The sequence below is a fragment of the Magnolia sinica genome, chromosome 17 (assembly GCF_029962835.1).
Source record: "Magnolia sinica isolate HGM2019 chromosome 17, MsV1, whole genome shotgun sequence".
Taxonomy (NCBI): domain Eukaryota; kingdom Viridiplantae; phylum Streptophyta; class Magnoliopsida; order Magnoliales; family Magnoliaceae; genus Magnolia; species Magnolia sinica.
Genome location: NC_080589.1, coordinates 13,648,542 through 13,669,250, shown reverse-complemented (window position 1 = coordinate 13,669,250; position 20,709 = coordinate 13,648,542). Strand labels below are relative to the sequence as shown.

Genomic DNA, 20,709 nt, shown 5'->3' with positions numbered 1-20,709 from the left:
GCGGCCTGTACTCACCCCACATCTGGGACCAAGACCGGCCCATTGACAGCTCTATACTCACCCTACATCTGGGCTTTTAGTTACTGAGACTCGTTTGATCTTTGGAATTAAGGTCAGGTTAAGGGGATATAAAAAAAAACCCTTTAAGAGGAGTTTTTCTTTTGGCTGAGATGGATTTTCTATTTCAAAGAAGAGCTTCCTATGCATAAATAAACAGCTCTCACTATGCTAAATACACACTGGGATCAGATGGGCCGCACCTTCTAATGATCTGGGCCAAGAATGAAGTTGGTCAACTAATCGAGTGCGCCCATGTATTCATAAGCAATGAAAGGAAATTTATTAATGGTCCATGTTCAATGTACACGTATGGCCCACCTGATTCTTCAACCACATCACAAGCGGGCCAGCATGCGATTCATAGCCCGGTTTGCAAGTGCAGGCTCAACAAAGTCTTTCGTGTTGATTTTTAAAGTTTTGATGCGAACAATGCGCCCTTATAATGAGAAATGGAAAGGATTGGTCCTTGATAGAGAGGGAGTTTGTATCCGACGACGCTAAGGACAAATGCACCTTTACATAGTTATCCAAGACTTGCAACATGTGGGACGTCCATCTAGATGATGATCGGTCCAAAAATTGGGCTGTTCAGCTCATTAGATGGACCACACGTACAAAAAAGAAAAGTGCGGTTTTGGGTTTTTTTTTAAGACAATGGTCCACTACCATGGCCTGGCAGATAATTTGGTGATGCCTATGTATAGATGCGTCTGCTTATCAAAATTTTATATAATCCTCAATCTGAGGATGTCAATAAGCTTTTCGGTTTGCACAAACGGTTGGAGATCCAGACTGTTGTTCTGCTGGGCCCCACCATGGTCCAAAAACTATCCTGCATGGACGATTCTAAATTTCTGATTTTGCAATTGAAACAGACCCAAGATCGGTTGCTACCAACTGCTAATCTTCGGGATATTTTAAGGCATGATCTGAGCCAATGATAAGGAATGGACCACAAAACCATAGGCCCACGTTTAGGAACAAAAACATCAACGTCTTTGGGTCAAGGATCATATGTTCAGCTCAGGTTGGACCATCAACGGATCAGGTTCGGGTCAGATTGTACCTGTAACCGCTCTAACCAGGTTTCGGTCTTAAGAAGTCCAGTTCTCATTCCTGAAGACCGGACCCAGACCCGGACCAATTAAAACGAAAGCCCTAGGCTCGGAGCTATTATTTCATATTCAAATGAGGTTTCTGAGGTGCACCCAAGCACATTTTTAATTTAGATAGGTTTCTCCATTTTAGTGAATCACCTTCATTACTTAGCTGAAGGAATTTTAACCGTCGGTTGGAGATAAGTTGGGCTGAGTCTGCTTTTGAGTGGTTCAAATCCAATCCATTTAAAAGTGGAGTCCAGGTCAACTGCGGGAAATACCAGACATGACCCATTAGTTTGAGTGGCATTTGAAACAGCCACCCATCCCAACGGGTCCAACTGACCATCCGGACCCGTTCTTACTCAAGGGAACTCAACGACCCATCTGGGCCGCCCAACACATTTTCTCCTCTTTAACTCTCTATTTTTTTTCTTTTTCTTTTTGTTCTGAATGGTCCGTCGCAATTCACACATTCAAATGTTCTCCACCGTCCGTTCTAGATCAGATACTGATGGGTATTGGAACCGTTTCAGCCTCTTAGGTGTTCCAAGTGACATATCTTGGTTCAGATCTTTTTCTTTTTAAAAAATAAAAATAAAACGGTACAGAGTCGTTTCTCCATTAACAAGATAAATAGAAATAAAGCGCGTCTTCATTAATAAAAAGGTATTCGTCCGTATAAATTCCGTGAATTAATCCATCTTAGGTGGGCCGTGCTATGGCCACTTAATGAGCAGAATCTCCTATCCAAAATCTCACCTATTCATCAGTCGACTCCTGCGGCGTGTATCAGTCAGATAATAAACGTATGGATTATCAATCTCTATCGAATTCTTTTTAGCCGTCCATTTTTTCATACAGGTGGACCACCCAACAACCAGACCGGCCTAATTCCAGCCATCAACACGCGTGGCCCAGATCTCGCCTGCCGTAACTGTTCTCAACTGGGGTTTTAGAGAGAGATGTTTCATGCGCTCTAGCCCTGTACTTCTAATCTGAAGGACGAAGCACTTCATCTTTCTTTCCTCTCCACGCCCTTTGATTGAATTGCATACTCTACGCGAGATCTAACCCAAACTGACTATTCACAGCGCTAGTCCTATCCTTCCAGACTTCTAACGATGCTCATGGCCCACTCGGGCAACAAATCTCCGGTGAGGTTTCAACCCCACCGTAATAGACACATCCTTAATGCCTTCGGTCCCGCCACCTTTTGTTCCCTGACCGATGATCGCGGCGACCGGAATTTCGGTGCTTTGGCCACTCCTGTCTATAATTCCGGCCAAAGTCTCTTCTGGGTCCGTTAAAGTTCTGTTCATATCGGAACTCAGGGGACCTCACAGGACTCCCCTCTGGGCTCCACATTTCAAACTCCGGCTCGCCCATGAACTCATTTCTATCCATAGCTGGGCCTGGCCGCAATGGGGCCCGCATGTGGTCAACTGGAAATGCATTATAGTTACTTCGATTGGGTGGGAAACGCTCTATGGAAGAGCGGCCGTCCGGAAAGCCCCTTGGCCTACTACTGATACTAGAGTCCGGTGCGGGTGCCTGTTCCCCAACACCAGTGGCATTGCTTGGCCAAGGGGAATACATGGGTTGAAATGCCAATGGTGACGGCGATGGCCTTGATGTGGTTGGCAACAGAGGCTGCACTGATGAGGGTCTGTCATTCGAGGAATTCAAGAGCATCGCCGCTGGTGGTGGGGGGGGTAGCTTCTGGTTGTGTATCTGTCGAAAGTTCGAAATTTCCACCTGCATCGTTGGAATCTGCTGTGCAGATGGTCCGGTGGCCAGAAGATTTTGCTGGCCCATACTAGTTAATGGGAAATGATTTATGGGGAGGATAGCTTCTTGGACAGAACTCTGTGGAATCTGTTGTAATGATGCCGCAGGCAGAAGTTGGTGGGCTGCTGGAACTGTGCCGGGGGACTGTTTTTGCAACGGTGTGGTGCCTGTGATCTGTGGCGTTGTGGGACCAACATGTAGATGATTTTCTGGTCCAGGTAATTGTGGCATCGATGGGTTAGTAGTTGGAATGTGGTGTAGCACTGAACTACCCGTCGGGGTGGGAGCTGCTGCCGGAAACCTGTTACCTGGCAAGACAGGCTGAGAAAATGCCAGCTTCTTGGGAATAGGTGCGGATTCGGACCTCCATCTCTGCAAATTAAGCTCCTTCCATTACAACAAACACTAGCAGAAAGTATAGAAAAAAGAAAAGAAAAAAAGAAAGAAAAGAATGCAGGGTGTGTTTGGTTGCACCAAATTTCTTGAAAATTTGCACCAATTTAGACTGATTGATCGTGCAATATCATGATATTTGGCGCAACCAAACGCACCCATATGCAAAATCCTCCAAAAAAGACCAACCATAGCTCTTTCAGCAGGAGGAGTTGGGGATGGAAGCGATGTCAGTTCTGGCTTCTCAGCCGCATTTCTCTCCAAACCACTCAAAATTCCCGGCAGGCTTATATCACTGCCCTTGAGCATATCGAGCAGCGCCACTGTCTCCGCACTGGTGAAGCTATTGCCCTGGCCAGACGTCAGGGCAAAAACCAGATCCGGATTCTTGAGAAGCACAGCAAGCAATTCAAAATCCGGTTCGGGATTTCCGGTGGTGATTGGAGCTGGCATGACCGTAGGCGCATCTGATGCATTATTGCTAATACGAGGAGAAGCTTCAGCTCCGTCAATGTCGGGCGGCTGTTCGGTTGGGATTTCTGGGGTCAAGGTGTCATCAAAGTCCATCTCAACATCCCATGGTTCCTTTGGATCAGGTGGGATGTCACGAACACTGCGATAGACAGTTTCCTTCTCTCTTTGGATTCTCACAATCTGTACTTCAACTTCCTTGCTCTTCTCCCCAGCACCCACACTCCACAGGTTGTTGATCCTCATCTCTGCACATAAAAAATTGGGGAGACATGGAAATTTTGAAAATTCTCTTATGCCACACATATTTGACTTTTTCTTTTAACTGTATTTTTTTCTTTTTTGTAATTGAACAAAGAATACAAAGGGAGAAGGCTATTTAAGTTTTCTTTTTTTTTTTTTCTTGTCCAATTGAATAATGGCAAGATCGTTATTTCACCAAAGATAAAGGGGTTTTTATGTGGTGCTCCACGTTTTTATTTGATGGGAAGGAGATCTCAAACCAGAGAGATGCACGAGAGGAGTACAGTCACATTCAACAGTTTCCAGTCTTTAACGTCAATTTCAAAAATACCCCTTCACATTTTTATAAGCAGCCACACGGCTCCATCCTGTTATTGTAATTTACATTAAACAGATCTGCTTCACAAAAATGATTCAAAAAGATGCAATCATCTTTTCTTAATGTATAGGAATTTTATAATAAAAAGATGCAATCATCTTGCAGCTGTTCTTGTCCCAAAGGCTGCGTTTGTACGCACTTTGCAAACTGACATTCGAAGAAATACTTTAAATAAGAGGGGTTGACCAACTTAAAACTAATGCAATTGCAATCCTGAGTGCAATCCCACAATTGATGATTGGGATGATATTACAAACCAGTCTTTTTTTAACATTACAAATTGGTCGTTTTCACCTAGCAAAAAAATAAAAATAAAAAATCGGTGTCATTTCTGCTTTAATGGAAAGATAATTGCAATTCGATTGGATAGCACATCCAAATGCACTCAAACGTTCTTTCATTAACTTTCATTTTCTGTTAACAGGCACAGTGACATTAATGGGACACAGCTGGCTGAAGTCCAACAAGGAGAATGCACCCACAAAAAGAAGGATGCCCCACAGAACACATCTTTGTTTTTTTTTTTTTTAATGGATATAGTACTTCACTTTGCAATGCTAACAGATTGAAATGCAGTGTAGATACCCAACACAAAGTTGAACAGCATGTAGTGTGCCGAACCACAATCCATCACCACATTTCTCACTCCCAACTTGTGAGAAAGGGATACAATCATACAAAGAAGCTACGCTGGCAGAAAATCATGAGTGCTCAAATCTGGCTTGGATGTGCTCCCACCAAATTGTGGTGAAGATGAGACTGGTCCTTCCCTCTCTTACCTTAATCATCTTTGTGGACAGAAAAAGCAGGAAAACAGAAATCACTGTAGATTCCATTTTCCTTGCATCCCAAACACCAAACACGTCGAGTAACAGTTTGGAAGCCCTACGAACCATAATTTGGTGGAACACACAAACATGCCCTAAGTTTGAATTAGCCCATCTTCCAAGTATACATGGGATCACAATGTACAGTCTGCTTAAACTGACAAGCAGTATTTAGCGGATTAAAGACCCCATTACAAAATTCATTTTTCCAGAGAAATTTAATATCAATTATTGCAGTAGTCTTCTATGTACAGACCCTAATGATATGCTGTGGCGGCCAGTTCTTGTTGTGCAAATCTGTTAGTGATGTTTTCCGCAGGAGCACAAGTTGGTAAAACAAATCAAATTTTATTATTTTTCTTAAACTTCCACTCTTACCACAGTAAACATTTTTGACGAGAAATCCAAAATGGTACAAGAAAGAAAAACAAAGGGTGTACCTGGTGGAGTCTGCCATGGAATTTGATCCCTCTTCAACTTCTCCCAGAAGGGTTCCTGAGGGACCATGCTTGGCTTTGAATCCATTGAAGTTCCCGGCGGAGCATGAGAAGTTTCCGACGGGAGCACAATAGCTTTTTTATCTTCCACTTTTTTCAGTTGAAATGTTTTAGACACTTGCAGTGGCACATTGCCAGTCTGAGGATTAGAAGATGTTTTTTGGTTTTCGGTATTCTCTTGGCAATTTTCGTTGGAAGACGTCCCAATCTTCCCATACTTGATCTGCATGAAGCTTGCACGCATCTTTGCTTTCTGGATATCATCTGCAGACATGGGACGGCCTTGGTTTGCTGATGCCGCCCTCACAACCTGCATGCTTCTGCCCGCAGTATTGCGGCCAGGCTGTTCCACCAGCAAAACTTTCCTGCGTTCTCTGGTTTCTGTAACTTAGCTCAGGAAGGACCCATGCAAACAAAAAAATCACTTCCAGCCCAAAACGACCATAAGCGTAACGACCCCATTTGGATGACAACCCAGAATTCATTTTCTGGAACAAAATTCTGTAGAATACAGTTTTTGAAGATGCTTTTTTATCCAAACATGCTGTTCTTTGTAAGTGTATACGTTTTTTTCTTTTTCTTTGTTTTTTAGCAATGCTGTTTAGATGAAAATGTCTTCGAAAGAACAAACCAAAAACAAAACAAAAAAGTTCATGGAATTCAAGCGCCAATCAATGCACTGTGGCTCCTTAACTCCACTGCATCTCTTTGGGCAGTTTCGAATCCAAATTGGGTACATACAAGCCCAGATCGATTAGTGAGACATGCCAAAAAGACAGTTACGAACACAAATACAACTGTCATTCAAGGTTCAACGAAAGACATGCCGCAACAGGGGCAACATTAGTTTGTTGTTCTGGGGTGCCTGAATTATGGAGGATATTCTTACCAGTTCGGATATCCGTCTGTGACGAGAGGGTCACATGAGTTGGCATTTGCTTCTCACGCTGTACTGTTATTTTTTAATCAATAAGCTAGTTAATTCTCAAAAAAAGGAGAGAGAGAGAGAGAGAGAGAGAGAGAGAGAGAGAACAGTGTTGGCCTTGGATTTTCCAAACTTGACATTTTGGAGCAAGCCACATCTAAAGTGGGGTCCAACAATCAATGGTCTCGGTTGTTAAACCATAGGCTGCACTTGTAGATATGGACCATCCATCACGTTTGATCAACCTTTGAACAAGAATCCCTCTAAAGGCCAGTTGACCGGGCGATCCTAATCGTAGAATCAACGGTTAGGAAACTGGATATTGATTTTGCCAGAAAAAAGGGATCATTGTTATGGACCGTCCACTTGGTGATTGCACAGTGGCTCAAAATTTGTTTAAAATGGAAGGTCCGTATTGATTATACTATAAAGCATTCAATCACCAACATGGAGCATCCACCATCTAGAGCCCACCTTTGATTGTCCATCCTCTCAAAAACTACTTTGATTGGATGATCCATCCATTTATAGATCGCTTGGAAAGAGTATTCAAATTGATTATGCAAACAAGGTTTTACCATTGAGTTGGATCGTCCATCATGTAGGGCTGCCTATGATTGCCCCTCTCAAAAATCACATTGATTACATGATCCAAACCATTCGATCAATGGCTAGGAAAATTTAGAGCATATTGATTATACTAGAAAAGGACCAGTTATTGATTTCTATCCATCATGTGAGACCCAGCTTTGATTGCCCAGACCTCTCAAATCAATAGGATTGGATGATCCCCACGATCAGCAAGTCGAGAAATGGACGGTCAATTTTTACTGATAAATGGCCAACTCATGTGGATTATACTAGAAAACGTGTCGCTTGATACAGGTCATCAATCACGCCGCCTGCCTTTGATCCCATCCCTCTCAACTCAAGAACCACTTTTATGGGATGAACTTGACAATTCATCAAAGTCGGACCTAACTTTGATCCCATCTATCCAAGAGTCACTTCAATATAATGATTGTATACATCAGATCAATGGCTAAAAGGGGCAAGTTCATATTCACGAATCGCTTCGATGGGACGATCCCAACCATATCTTGTTCGCCTGGAAATCAACACTTCATACTGCTTACAAAGTATGGTCATTTATATAGGCTGTCCATTAGGTGGGGCCAACTTTGGTGTTAGAGAGAGAGAGAGAGAGAGAGAGAGAGAGAGAGAGAGATGTTATTGGTGTTTTATTTTAAAACTTATTTTGGACAGAAAATGACTAAAAATGATTTTGGCCGGGTGTCACCCAAAGGTAGGGGTGGCATTGGGTCGGGGTTTGGATCAGTTGTTAATGGGACGAGAATTTTGGCCCAAATCCAATCTGTGATTAGTTACTCCATAACCTAGCCACATGCTTAAAATTCACAACCTGACCCCAACTATATAAATGTAATCGGGCCGGGCTCAGCAGACCAACCTGACCCAGCATGACCAATGGAATATTATGGGACTAAAGGTACACCCAGCCTGGCCCTATCAGTGGTACCTAACTACCTACCGTACATTCATACATCATGTGGAGGCACATATACGTCTTTCATTGGGTCAGGTTGGGTCCTCTAGCCTAGCACATTGATAACCTGTATGGGTGGGAGGGGTGGGTTAGGGTTCAACCCAAGCTCAGAGCCATTTATTTAAATGGACCACATTTCTAGCCCGCAAGACTAGATAGCCATTTTGCTTGGTCTGAACCTATATCAAATGCAGGTCAGGCCACGACCTGTAGGCTAGTTGAAAAACATGCATTGCAATCATTTTTTGGGTCATCCAAATGGCCCATAATGGCTGAAACTTAATTTTGCAGCAGAAGGATACGGGGAGAAGCACCACTTCGTATGTGCTTTTTATTTGAATCCTCACCGGATGCCAGAAGCATCTTCAATGCTCGTCTAGGCTCTTTCCTGAAAGAAAACCAGGTTATTTTTTTCCATCAGAATGAGAGGGAAAAAAATCCAGTTTAAGACCTTAATCAATTAGAGCATTAACTCTGGTCAACTAGGGGCAACTCAAAACTACCTGGAATTTTCTGAATTTTCGTTAGTTAAGGCAAGGATCTCCTCCTGTGAAGCAAGAAAGAGGTTAAGGAACCATGAAGAGCGATGGAACCAATTAATTAATTCAATTTATTTAAAAATAAAAATAAAAAGCTTACAGGAACGTCTATTTTCGACTGCCATGACTCATCGCTGAGAATTTCACTGATCCTGTAGAGCAAGAAAAATTGGCTGTGAGTAGTTGTTAAAGAAATGGAAGTTGAGAGGTCATGAAGAGTCGGTGGCATGCCTCTGCTTCCGGATCCTCTCTTTCTCAGCGTCGCTTGGGGAGTTTACAGAAGATGGTTTCTTCAGCGCCTGGCTTCTTACAAACAGTTTGCTCCATCTTGTTAACAGAACCCTTGCCCTGTTTGATATGTCTGATCTTCAAATCAGATAAATGAGTTTCAAAAGGACAGGATAAGAACTTAAAAAAAAAAAAAAATACAACTACAACACAGATAACCTGTGCTTGCAAATATAAGGTATCTTTAGTATATGTCCAACTGTAAAGTTCTCAAATGGATTGAAAGGTACAAAGTCAGAAAATAGAGGGCATAGTAGGGAGATGATCATTTTGGTAAAAAGTATAACCATGTTGAAGTACTTTTTTTTTTTTCCTTCTTCTTATTCTTCTTCTTTTATTTTTACTTTTATGGAAAACCATGTTGTAAGTACTTTTTTTTTTCCTTCTTCTTATTCTTCTTCTTTTATTTTTACTTCTATGGATATCCATGTTGAAGTATTTTCCCAACAGTACTGCTGTTAAATGCATAAGCCCGGACTTCACATCAGGCTCTCCCAGTTTTGAAACCCAAGAACTCGACTCAATTTAAAAGTCTGCCCGGTAGCTCTTTCAAGTTTCTTGAGTCTCGATTATTAGAGCTCCATAACATTCAATACTTACAAAACATAAATAGAAGACCTTGGCCGGTGAAGTGGGGATTTGGCCTTTGTTTTTTTTCCTTTTTGGTGTCAAGTTTTCCAAGGTCCATTGAGTCAGGCAATTCATTGAGACTTTGACCAAAGATTTTTTGTTTTTTTGTACTTCTTTTTCTTTTTTTTTTTTGTCTTGATGAAATCAGATCAAGTCGAATCAACTTAGCCATGTGACGTCAAGCTTTCACTGAACTCATGGAAGAAGAAGACGAAAACCTGCAAGATGTCAATCTTATTTTGGGTCCTCAGAGCATTGGATTCAGTTTGGCATCTCGCCATTAGAAGCTAGATGATTTGATTGATGGACATCAAACCAAACTACAGACCTTATTAACAAGTTTTGAAATTTAGCAATATGCTGAATGGGATTCGTGTAGCCGAACCCATTTAGATAGGACAAGGCATAGATAGTTAGGATAAGGCGACGACGATGATGATGATGATGATGAAGAACTTGCCAGACAGTTCCAAGCCCAGATATAGGAGGGTTGATATCAGGCAGGTGGCCAATCATTTTGCCATCACAACTGCTAGCTGTCATCCAGATTATCAGATGGCAGCAAGATGTTTATGAGACTGGTGCAGAGTTGGAACTAACATTGCCTGCATTATAGGACTGCACTTTTTCTTTTTCTTTTTTAATTTTATTTTACACACGCACACAAACCACCACACACTCACACCGTAGTGGGATTTCACCACCTATGGGTACTCGAACCCTTGACAAGGTGTTGAAACTCCTACGAGTCTACCACCGGAGTAAGAGCAAGGACCCAAGGACTGCACTTTTCATTTGAGAGGGAGAGAGGGAGGGAGGGCTTTTAAGTTTAACGTGACAGTACAACATGACTTTTACGGGAATGTTAAGTTTAATGTAACAGTACAACATGACTTTAAGGGAATGTCAAGTTTAACGTGACAGTGCAATATGACTTTAAAAGTTTTTAATATTGTCTTCACCATAGTTTTACATAACTCTAACAGTGTTATAGTACAAATACAAAATTTTCTCAAGATTTCTCTATTTAATGAGACAGTAATACGACTTTCCAAGTTGTTAACATTGTTTTGCTCGTCGTTTTATGTAAGTCTCATCATCATCTAAGCCTCGTACCAACCATTGGGGTCAGCTGCTTGAATCCTGTTTTGTCATTCCACTCTATCATAGACCGTATCAATAGTACCATAAATAAAACAAATGTCCTAACTGATCTACCTAGCAAACCAACCAATAAAAAAAATAACAGCAGCATGAAAAGGGGAAGAAAAGCAAGAAAATGCAATAAGAAAGCAGTGATCTAAAAAAACAATGCAAAAATAAAGAAATAAATAAGACAGCCCACAACAAGCCCCACCTGATGTCCGGTAAAATCGCAACCTGTTAACAGTTTGTAATATGGCTGACATATGTACTGGCAAAGCCTTATGTAATGGAAGGTGACAAAGAACCTGTGTATATGTTCCAATCTAGGGTGAGCCTTTTTATATCAGACAAAGCAAATTATAAATCTAATCATGCAATAAAATAAGCACCTTAAAAATGATAAGAATAACAGTAGTTTGTTCTTCAAGAGCTGCTTGGCTCAACCATGTCGCTAAAATCATCATACCACCTTTGGTCAAAAACCTGAAAAATAAATTGTAGAATGACTGCATTCAGATAGGGAACCAACTTTCTAACATCAACAACTAAAGCTCAGAAACAAGGGTGTAAGTACCAGTGTAACACGGCAGAATTATGTATTTGCAGAACCCATTCCATCAACTTCACCTGCCCAGAGAATGTCTCTTCTTTCCTCATTAAATTGAAAATGTTTTCCAGAAAAGTTTTATCAGAGTCCTCAATCCCAGGAATATTTTCTTCCTGTGATGAGCTTGAGGGGCCTTCTTCAGCAGTCTTAGGATCCACCGAATTCACAGGAACCGGATTGCTAACAGGCATGACATTATCAGAATTACTGATGATTCCATTGGGAGATGCCTTGCTTCCTTCAGGAGATGCCTCGCATGCACTAAATCTAATTGTCTTCTCCCGTGACAGTCGAACAAGCCGTCTTACTCTTGAACGCTGACCAGCAAAAAAATCTCTAACCTGTAAAAACATATGTAGCTGTAAGTGTCTAACCTGCAAATCAGAACTCTTGGCATATCTAACAAGGTGAATAAGACAAAAACAAGTAACAGATGAGCTCTCCAATATATAACATAAATTTGGACCACCAGGAAAAAAAAAAAAAAAAAAAAGTCATCTAGCTTGTTGCAAATGTTTTCACTCGTTGGCAACCCACATTCCAGAAGAAAAAAAAAAGGGTCTATAATGTGCTAAGAACTAGACAAAGAGGATGTATTACTCAGCAATCACGATGGCTGTTTCATTCCATCATCACAACAATAATTTCAAAAGGCAATAGTGCAACGCTAAAAGAAGACATTCTGGGAGAGAGGTCACAGTTTTAATCCAAAAAGCTCCCTTTACCCAATATTAACCATAATTGGTGAAAAGTATGGTTTGAGCATGATTGGCGAAAAGTATGGTGGCATCTCTCTGGAGCAGTTCATTTCTATCAGCTCCACTACCCTCCCTCCCTCATCATCATCATCATCTAAGCCTTACCCCAACCAATTGGGATCAGCTACATGAATCCTTTTCCGCCATTCCACTCTATCGAGGTTTGAGTTTCGAATGATATTTTATTCGGATACATGTTGGCAAGTCCTGAAAACTACCAAATCAAGACCAACCTAAGATGAAACCACTCTACAAGAAACCGTTAGATAATGCTAAATGTTTTCACTCATTGGCAACCATTACAGAGAAGGGTCTATAATGTGCTAAGAACTAGATCAAGAGGATCAACATTTGGAGAGTCCTGAGAACTGCTAAGTTTGGCAAGTTTTACGAAACAATTTCTTGTAGTGAAACCATCAGCTGCTGCATCACCGAGGGCACTGTTGCATTTTCCCTAGGTTCACTGTTATGTAAAGGTACAGCAATCACTTATTGATGCTTTCTGGCGTCCTACTTGGTGAATTTAATTCCCATTTAAATTGTTTAGTAACAACATATTGATATCCATTGCGCACTGTGCAAGACGCAGCACCTTATCACCCTAATCTGTAAAAACTTCATCCCCTCCAATTCTCTACAGAACCAACATGCCAAGCACAAAGGTATCCAAACATATAAGAAACTGTTAAGCACAAGGCATTAACTCAACAGAAATATTTAGAAACCACAAACATTACCTAACTAGGAAACCAACATAATCAGAAACCTCTGATACTCAGATCTATAACAACATCCTCTTCAATTCTCTATCGAACCAACATGCCAAGTGCAAAGGAATTCAAACATATGAGAAACTATAAAGCACGATGCATTAACTCAAGCAACAACTTAGAAACCACAAACATAACCTAACTAGGAAACCAACATAATTAGAAACCTCTGATACTCGGATCCTTCAAAATACTCTCGGATATAGGATCCTTTTCCCTGAGACTGATCTGCCTACAGTTTGTACCGTAGACATACTAATTATTTACAATTTAGGTAAATATGATGCACCAATGGGGCTAGAAGGCAATTTGTGAATATTGATGGGGAAATATTTCAACAGTTATATTTATGAATTTTAACAAATCCACGCCACACATAGGTTTTGACAATTTAGGGCTCGAGGACTCGTTGTGCCCGATCATTACCCTACTTGATAAGTGCCACAGCTGCACCATACTCGAGTAACATGGTTAGAAACTACTAATGAGAAAGTAATCTCAATTTTATTGATTTAGCCAAAACCCTAGCTCATATGTTGGGCCCAGAAAATCGAAACCAGTCTTTTTCCTTTTCTGTTTTGCCTTGCTTGGCCTGTTTTGCTTTTGTTTGGTTCCTTTTCTAGTTAATAAAATATCACCTTTCAAAAAAATATATATATGTTGGGCCCTGATAGTGCCCAATCCAGTCAGAGAAAAAAGGTTCGCATGCTAAAATATAGCATCTGTATGCATAGCAGTTAGTGTATAGTAACCTATTTGCAAATGTGTATGCAGCTGTACACACGCCCCCTTTTTCTATCCTACTTTGAAACCGCTGTTGAAATCCAGGTTACACATGGTTTTGGCAAGTTTATGGATGTTAGAACTCTTTAATACAGATGGCACTTTAGAGATAGATTAATGGTGTTGAACATTTACTTTCCTTTTCTTTTTTGTCTTTTTGAGGGTGATTAATCGTGTTTACACCAGACTTTGAGTCGAAAAGGTAGTTGTGGAAATTATTTCCTCCAAAAATGAGTGAATTGATTTCCTCCCAAAAAACTAAACCACGGGCATTTCCATAATACTGAGAGAAGCCTTTGACAGTTGAACGTTGAGTTTTCAACATTTTCACAGAAATCGGCTGTGCAAAACAAACAGCATATATTGACCATGAATTTATGCCACATGTTCCAAGGGACTCAACCAAGAGGCTCTTTCTCTCACGTACATAATTATCCAGTCATTCATTAAAAAACACAATTCTGCCACCCGTTATATTATTTCCAAAGGCTGCTTTTCTCTCCAGCTGGCAGGGCAGAACCTGCTTGATTTTTGAACCATGATTGTATGGCTTGGATGGCTATCGTTATCAGAAGACACTTAGTAACTATTGTGAAAAACTAGGAAAAAACAAAGTCATTGGTCACTTTAAGTTTCTACTGCATAACTGAGCAGGTCAGCTAAGATTTACTAGTGTCAGAGATCAAACTATGTATCATGAGAAAACAGAACACAAACCAAGCAATAAACAAGACCACTTGTGGGAAAAGCAACAACCTGTGTGACTGTCACACCACAAAGAGCGCTGATCTCACGAGTTTCCTTCTTGCTAATTGTATCTTTGATAGAGAAGACTGACTGCATATATTTTATAGCCTTAGGGTTTAGCAAATCCCTTGGCCTTTTACCTGCAAAAGGAAATATAAGTAGTGGAACTGCAGAACAACCCAGGTAGACGTTAAAAGCCTTCCACATGCGCCTAGGGAGGTGACAGATTAATAAAATCATGACCAATGAATTGGACAGAATATACATATAAAAGTCAATACCATCCAAGTATGCCTTCGAAACTCACCAATTTTTATTGACAGAGCACCAGCAGCCTGTGTATGAAAAAATAAAAAAAACAAAATCAATGTCTTTCCAACATTGGAAAATGAAATGGTAACATATAAATGTAAATAAATGCTTTTAACGAAAGACAATTTGCATATGTGATATGAAGTCCAACCACTATAATGCAACAAGAGCTGCAAAGATATAATTTCTAAATATTTAGGCATAACATTTACAAGAAAGGATGGATAGTTCATGAGCATGGATTCGCTTGACATTTACCTATATTTTCGCAAAACAGGGGAAGCACATCAATTAAAACACTTAACAAAGAAAGAAAGAACTACAATTCATCAAGCAGAATGTCACATGGAGTTGAATCTTAACATGCAACAGGGCAGTTGTGGGCACATGTACTGTAAGTATGCAATACAACCATCCAAAACGTTGATCCAATCATTGGGTAGGGATGCACCAAAAATCAGGCTGACCCAATCATCATGAGGACTACGCCATAGATAAGAATCAACAACGACTCGAAAATTCCAATTTCAATTTGGGGCCCACTGTGAGATGTGTATGACAACCAACCCTTACAACAGCCCACATGCATGCGTGATTGTGCTCATCTACATGCCAGCAGATGCACCTATAAGCAAGATGTGTACAAGATCCAAGGTTTAGAATAACAGAATAGGCCGGCATATCCACCGGGCCAAAAAAAAACGAACGATGCAGTGTGCGTCAGACCGTATTGGCTGAAAATTTTTGGCACAAGAAAATCTTGCAAAATATTGGGAAAATAGGAAAACACCTTCAAAACATCTCCTTTGCATGTGTGTTTTCTGTGTTTAACATGTACCCTAGGTGTATCAGACCATTCTTCGATAAGCATGTTGCCTATTAACTTAGCCTACTGAAATTCAACCAAGTCCTAATTGAACACATGATCAAGCATGAGTTAGTGGATTAGGGTCCACTACATATGAATACAACAAAAAGAAGATGGGGAAAAGTGATGGTTTGCCTCTACTTCCAATATTTCCCAAAATAGTACATTTTGCTTCATTCATCAAATCCCACTCAAATCTTGTGTTTTGATCCTCAAAATAGGCCTAGATCTAGTCTAAACTGTGTTTCTAAGCTTCCTTCATGGTCGAAATGAAGAAATGGAAAAACATAAGAAACTTTGAAAATAAAAGTTTCAAAATGAGCCATAATGACCGTAAAGGCCTTGTATTGGCCCTTTTTTTCCTTAATGGACAGGTTTACCCCCAGAAAAAGAAGACAAAAAAAACTAGTTGGCACACCAGGTAGGAAAGAGTGTACAAAACAAATTGATGGTTATTGGTTTTCTAAAATCTAAATCATAGGAGAAACGCATGCATTGATAATGCAAGGGCATTTTCACACCGGGCTCGAGTGGGGTTGCCTGTAAGATGCAAGGGCACACTCGGGGCCCACGGGGGAGGTCTCGTGTTCGAGACTCCTCACCGGAGGGTGATTAATGCGCATTTCATACTAGGCTCGAGTGCGGTAGCCTGTGGGATGCGAGGACACACTTGGGGTGAGCGGCCCGTGTGAGGCGATACCCATGTGATTTGGAGCCCACGAAGGGGGTTCGACCAAGGACCTAACCCATGAGTGTGAGGCCTGGGCTATGAGATAAAGAGATTAATTGGCCATGCTCTAACAGTTCGAGTTTGTAAAGCAACTAGTTAATTGTCCTGCATCAAATTGGTATCAGGGAGGGAGGTCTCGTATTCGAGACTCCTCACCGGGGATGATTAATGCAGGGGCATTTTCACACCGGGCTGGAGTGGGGTCGCCTATGGGATGCAGGGGCACACTTGGGGCGGGTGGGGCCCACGGGGAGAGGTCTCGTATAAATATATCTGTATTTCTGCTTCTAAAACCAGTCCAAAAGGACTGGTTTAAATTTGTGGGCCCCACCATGATATATATATATATATATATATATATATATATATATATATATGTATGTATGACATATCTGCTCCGTCCATCCATTTTAGCAGAACATTTTGAAGCATGAGCTAAAAAAAGAGGCGGATCCAACACTCAATTGGCCCACACCAAAGGAAACAGTGGCCCTAAGAACTTTTAAACGTTAGGTGTTCAATTCCCTTTTTTCTTGTGGTGTGGTCCACTTGAGCTTTGGATCTGCCTCATTTTTTTGCTCATGCCCTAAATTCAACTGGTATAACAGATAGACAGTGTGGATAAGCCACATACATCACAGTGGGCCCCACATATATTTCGCATCATCCTTAGTTTAAACGTTCAAAAGTAGGCGTCAAATCAAGCATCGGGATTGATGCGGTAATTACTGAAGGAAATAATGATTACCCATTTACAACGTATTTACTGAGGATTTGGAAAATCAAACAGACCTTGAGGCAGTCGTTTGCATTTCCATTTTGATTTTTCCATTGCAATTCTACATTAAGCAGGAACAAATCTTTCCGAGTAAGATTCGGCATCAGTGTGGCAATGCCGAATTTTGTAACTCATATAACACTAAGGAATTGACATGGATTATCGTTATGATTGGCTAAAATCCATCAGATACGAATTAATATAAAACTGTGGCTGAAGATAAAATTAAAAGATGGACCACAGGTCAATTGGCATGGGAGTTCATTATGAACCATTTTGCATAGCAGGAATTTTTTCATTTATGATTTTTATTTAAACTATGGTCCAAGACGGATCAATCAATTTACAGTCTTTTCAATAATATTAGTGTTGTCATATGCGATCACATGTGCCATTTTAAAAAGATTGATTGCATATGCCATAGATATGCAAACCATTGGATTTAAGCGGCCATACAGAGAAGTATGCTGCCGCATAAGCCATTATTGTGCAATTATGCCATCGTATGCTCAATATGCGAAGGCATAATGTCCTAACAATCTTTTTTTTTAAGGTCATGCAACGCAGGGTTGAATCTCAGTGGATTATAACAGCAAGACTACTTTGTCACTTACAATCCCCCAATGGTCATATTTCTGACCATTGGGAATTAAATATTTTGTTTCTTCAATTTCTCTCCATTAAATATTTCTACATTATAATGGACCATTAAAGGGGCCCTAATGGTAGTTACAAGTCATCATTTTCCATAATGGCCATTATGACCCCCTAACCCGTAACGGTTGCCACTGTTACCATTATGTAACGGCCATTATGGCACACCATACTAGATAATCCCTAACACAGATGAAGGAGGACTTATGTCAAGTGGGCTTAGTTGAGACAAGGGTATGATGATGGTAGTGGGGATGGTTTACTCTTCCCCATTCGCTTCACACTTCTGGCTAAATACGACTAGTCCATGACAATCGTTGCAAAATGTGACGTTTCACTTCTCATTATCTTTTTTCGCACATAGTTTTTAAGCTGTTTCTTACTCTGGTAAGAGTGCTCTAACAATTGTTGTGAGCCCAGCACAGCTAGAAAATAAGCTGTCTATTCTCCCCAGCATCACCAATGTACTCTAATTTATAACAAAGAGAAATTATATTACATTTTGCTAAATTACAAAACTGAATCGTAATACCTTGGTCCTCAACCAGAAGCAACAAGCATTGCTAACAGCTTGTTACTCAACCGGAAGCACCCAAAGAGAGAGAGAGAGAGAGAGAGAGAGAGAGAGAGGGTTGTAAAGGATCAAAGATAGATAAACAAGATTGTGGGGAAGAACCCAAGGATCAAAGATAGATAAACAAGATTGTGGGGAAGAACCCAAGGATCAAAGATAGATAAACAAGATTGTGGGTAAGAACCCTAACTATGCTCTAGCCGAGTGCTAGAGATCATAACATAGCTTTATATAGACACAAACCACGTAGAGAACCCTAATAAAAGAAAATGACCAAAATGCCCCTAATCCTGTCACTACCACATGGGCCTTATATAAATGAGCCATAATTCACTCAAATGAAGTCAGAAGTGCATCATCTTGGGCTCGTTTGAAAGCATAGAACTAATTTCATATCATTCGAACATCATTTGGTACCCCAAAAGTGGCCCACCAAAAAAGTGACCAAAATAAAGGGGGGGATTATTAAATACTTAATCGAAACCTAATAACTAACCAAGATAAATAAATCCTGGAAATATAATGACCATCCATTGATCCTCTCAGTCCCACAATGTAATCTAACAGTTGATCCCATCAGACCACAGATCTGATCCAGATCATCAAGCAAGACAATTTGAACAGCCGAATTCTAAAAATATTGATCAATCACCTTGCGTGGCCATTTGGTTGCACCACCACCATGGATGAACCATACCCAAATAGCTAACCAATCGATTGATCGGATTGTGCCCTATGACTGTCTAATTCATGTAATTTCCAATGAACGGTCAAGAGAATATGTCCAAATCTACTTTCAGTATATAGACCCCTTCTCCTTTGTGGCTTCCTATGTTAGCGTTTCAGAAAGGCTTGTGTATATCAAAATAGAGGGTCGAAATATCATCTCCATGTTACCAATTGCCACCAGAAATAGAGAGAGAAAGAGAAGCATACCATTTCTTGAGAGAGGGGATTGGCTCCAGTGAGCTTGCATTGGGTGATGACAATCTTCTGGAGCTGATCGATCTGGCTGTGGAAGAGCTCCTGCTGCGACTCCAAGAAGCGCAAGAAAGACTCCAAGGAGCTCCCAATGTTGGGTTCTGTGAATCCGTTCGTAGGATTCTTCTTCGGCAGCAATTCCATTCTCGATTCGAATGCGAGCGGTGGAATCGACGCAGGGGTCCGGTGCTGGAGATCGAGAGAGAGGAGATGGCAATCCGAGCATTAGGGTTTTACAGGTGGGGAAAAGAAACCCTAAACCTATCAAAATCAAGGGAATAACCTATCGAAATCAATGGAATTAGGAATAGGGTTTTCTCAGACAGAGAGGAGGGAAAGGGAGCGCAACAGAGCTTAATCCACGGCCAAAAGGGAGAAGAAGAATGCAGGAGCGCGGTCGAGAGACGTATTTATATGTATGGACGGACATCTTTGGAAGCCAATCAGAGGCGACATACGTCTCCTACGTGCGGCACGTGTGTAAGATCCAAACCCATTCATGAAATGGGCCCACCGTGATATACTGATCGACTCGTTCGGACGGACGCGGATTGGATACTACCCCTGTCCGAGCTCCGCACAGGCAGGGGCTATGAGGGGCCACCGTGACTAATGCGTTTTATCTACACCGTCCATCCATTTTGCCATATCATTTTAGGTATAAACCAAAAAAATTAGGCAGATCCAAAGCTTAAGTGGACCATACAGTAACTAGCTAGGCCCATGGTGATGTTTATTTACCATCCAACGTATTCATAAGGTCACATAAACGGGATAACATGTGGATCTCAAGATCTAACGGTCTACATGAAATTTGGAACCCTCACAAAGCAGAAGAATGGTGCTTCAACGGCCCGCCTATCTACTACTGGAGCAGATGGAACTATTCACACATCTGATCCTACGGTATATAGTGGCCCCGGACTACGATCTATGGATCAGATCGTCACAAGGACAAGCTAAGATGGACAGATTATAGTGCACACAATATCTCTATGTATACTCTCAGTTTATCATATTTTATAATGCGAGAGAGAGCGCATCCCTTTTTATAGGGAAGGAGGGAGAGATCGGATGAGATAGGATGAAACCATATTATCCAGTTAAATCCCTATCTCTTATCATATTTCAAATTCAAAGTTGAATCTGAAATCTCAACCGAATGGAAAAGAAGGCCGGAGAAAGCCTAAACATGTGGGACCCACCCACTAGTGATTGCTCACCAGTGGGCCCCACTGGCCTACGTCCAACATCTCTCACTCAATCACATTGTGGGATAGGCACAAAAGATTTG

At 41.0% G+C, this 20,709-nt stretch overlaps 1 protein-coding gene across 1 annotated transcript; it reads right to left on the bottom strand.

Annotated features, from left to right (window-relative positions):
- Window positions 1-1,796: 1,796 nt before the first annotated feature.
- LOC131231907 (homeobox protein LUMINIDEPENDENS-like) lies at window positions 1,797-19,810 on the bottom strand. The gene is made up of 13 exons (XM_058228270.1): window positions 19,371-19,810; window positions 14,826-14,853; window positions 14,528-14,658; window positions 11,428-11,801; window positions 11,243-11,336; window positions 11,065-11,158; window positions 9,021-9,150; window positions 8,890-8,941; window positions 8,754-8,797; window positions 8,553-8,638; window positions 5,702-6,139; window positions 3,531-4,060; window positions 1,797-3,320 (listed from the first exon to the last, which is right to left on the bottom strand). Exons 1-13 carry the CDS (start codon window positions 19,557-19,559, stop codon window positions 2,349-2,351), a joined length of 3,162 nt encoding a protein of 1,053 aa, XP_058084253.1. The 5' UTR covers window positions 19,560-19,810; the 3' UTR covers window positions 1,797-2,348.
- Between the last annotated feature and the right edge of the window lie 899 nt (window positions 19,811-20,709).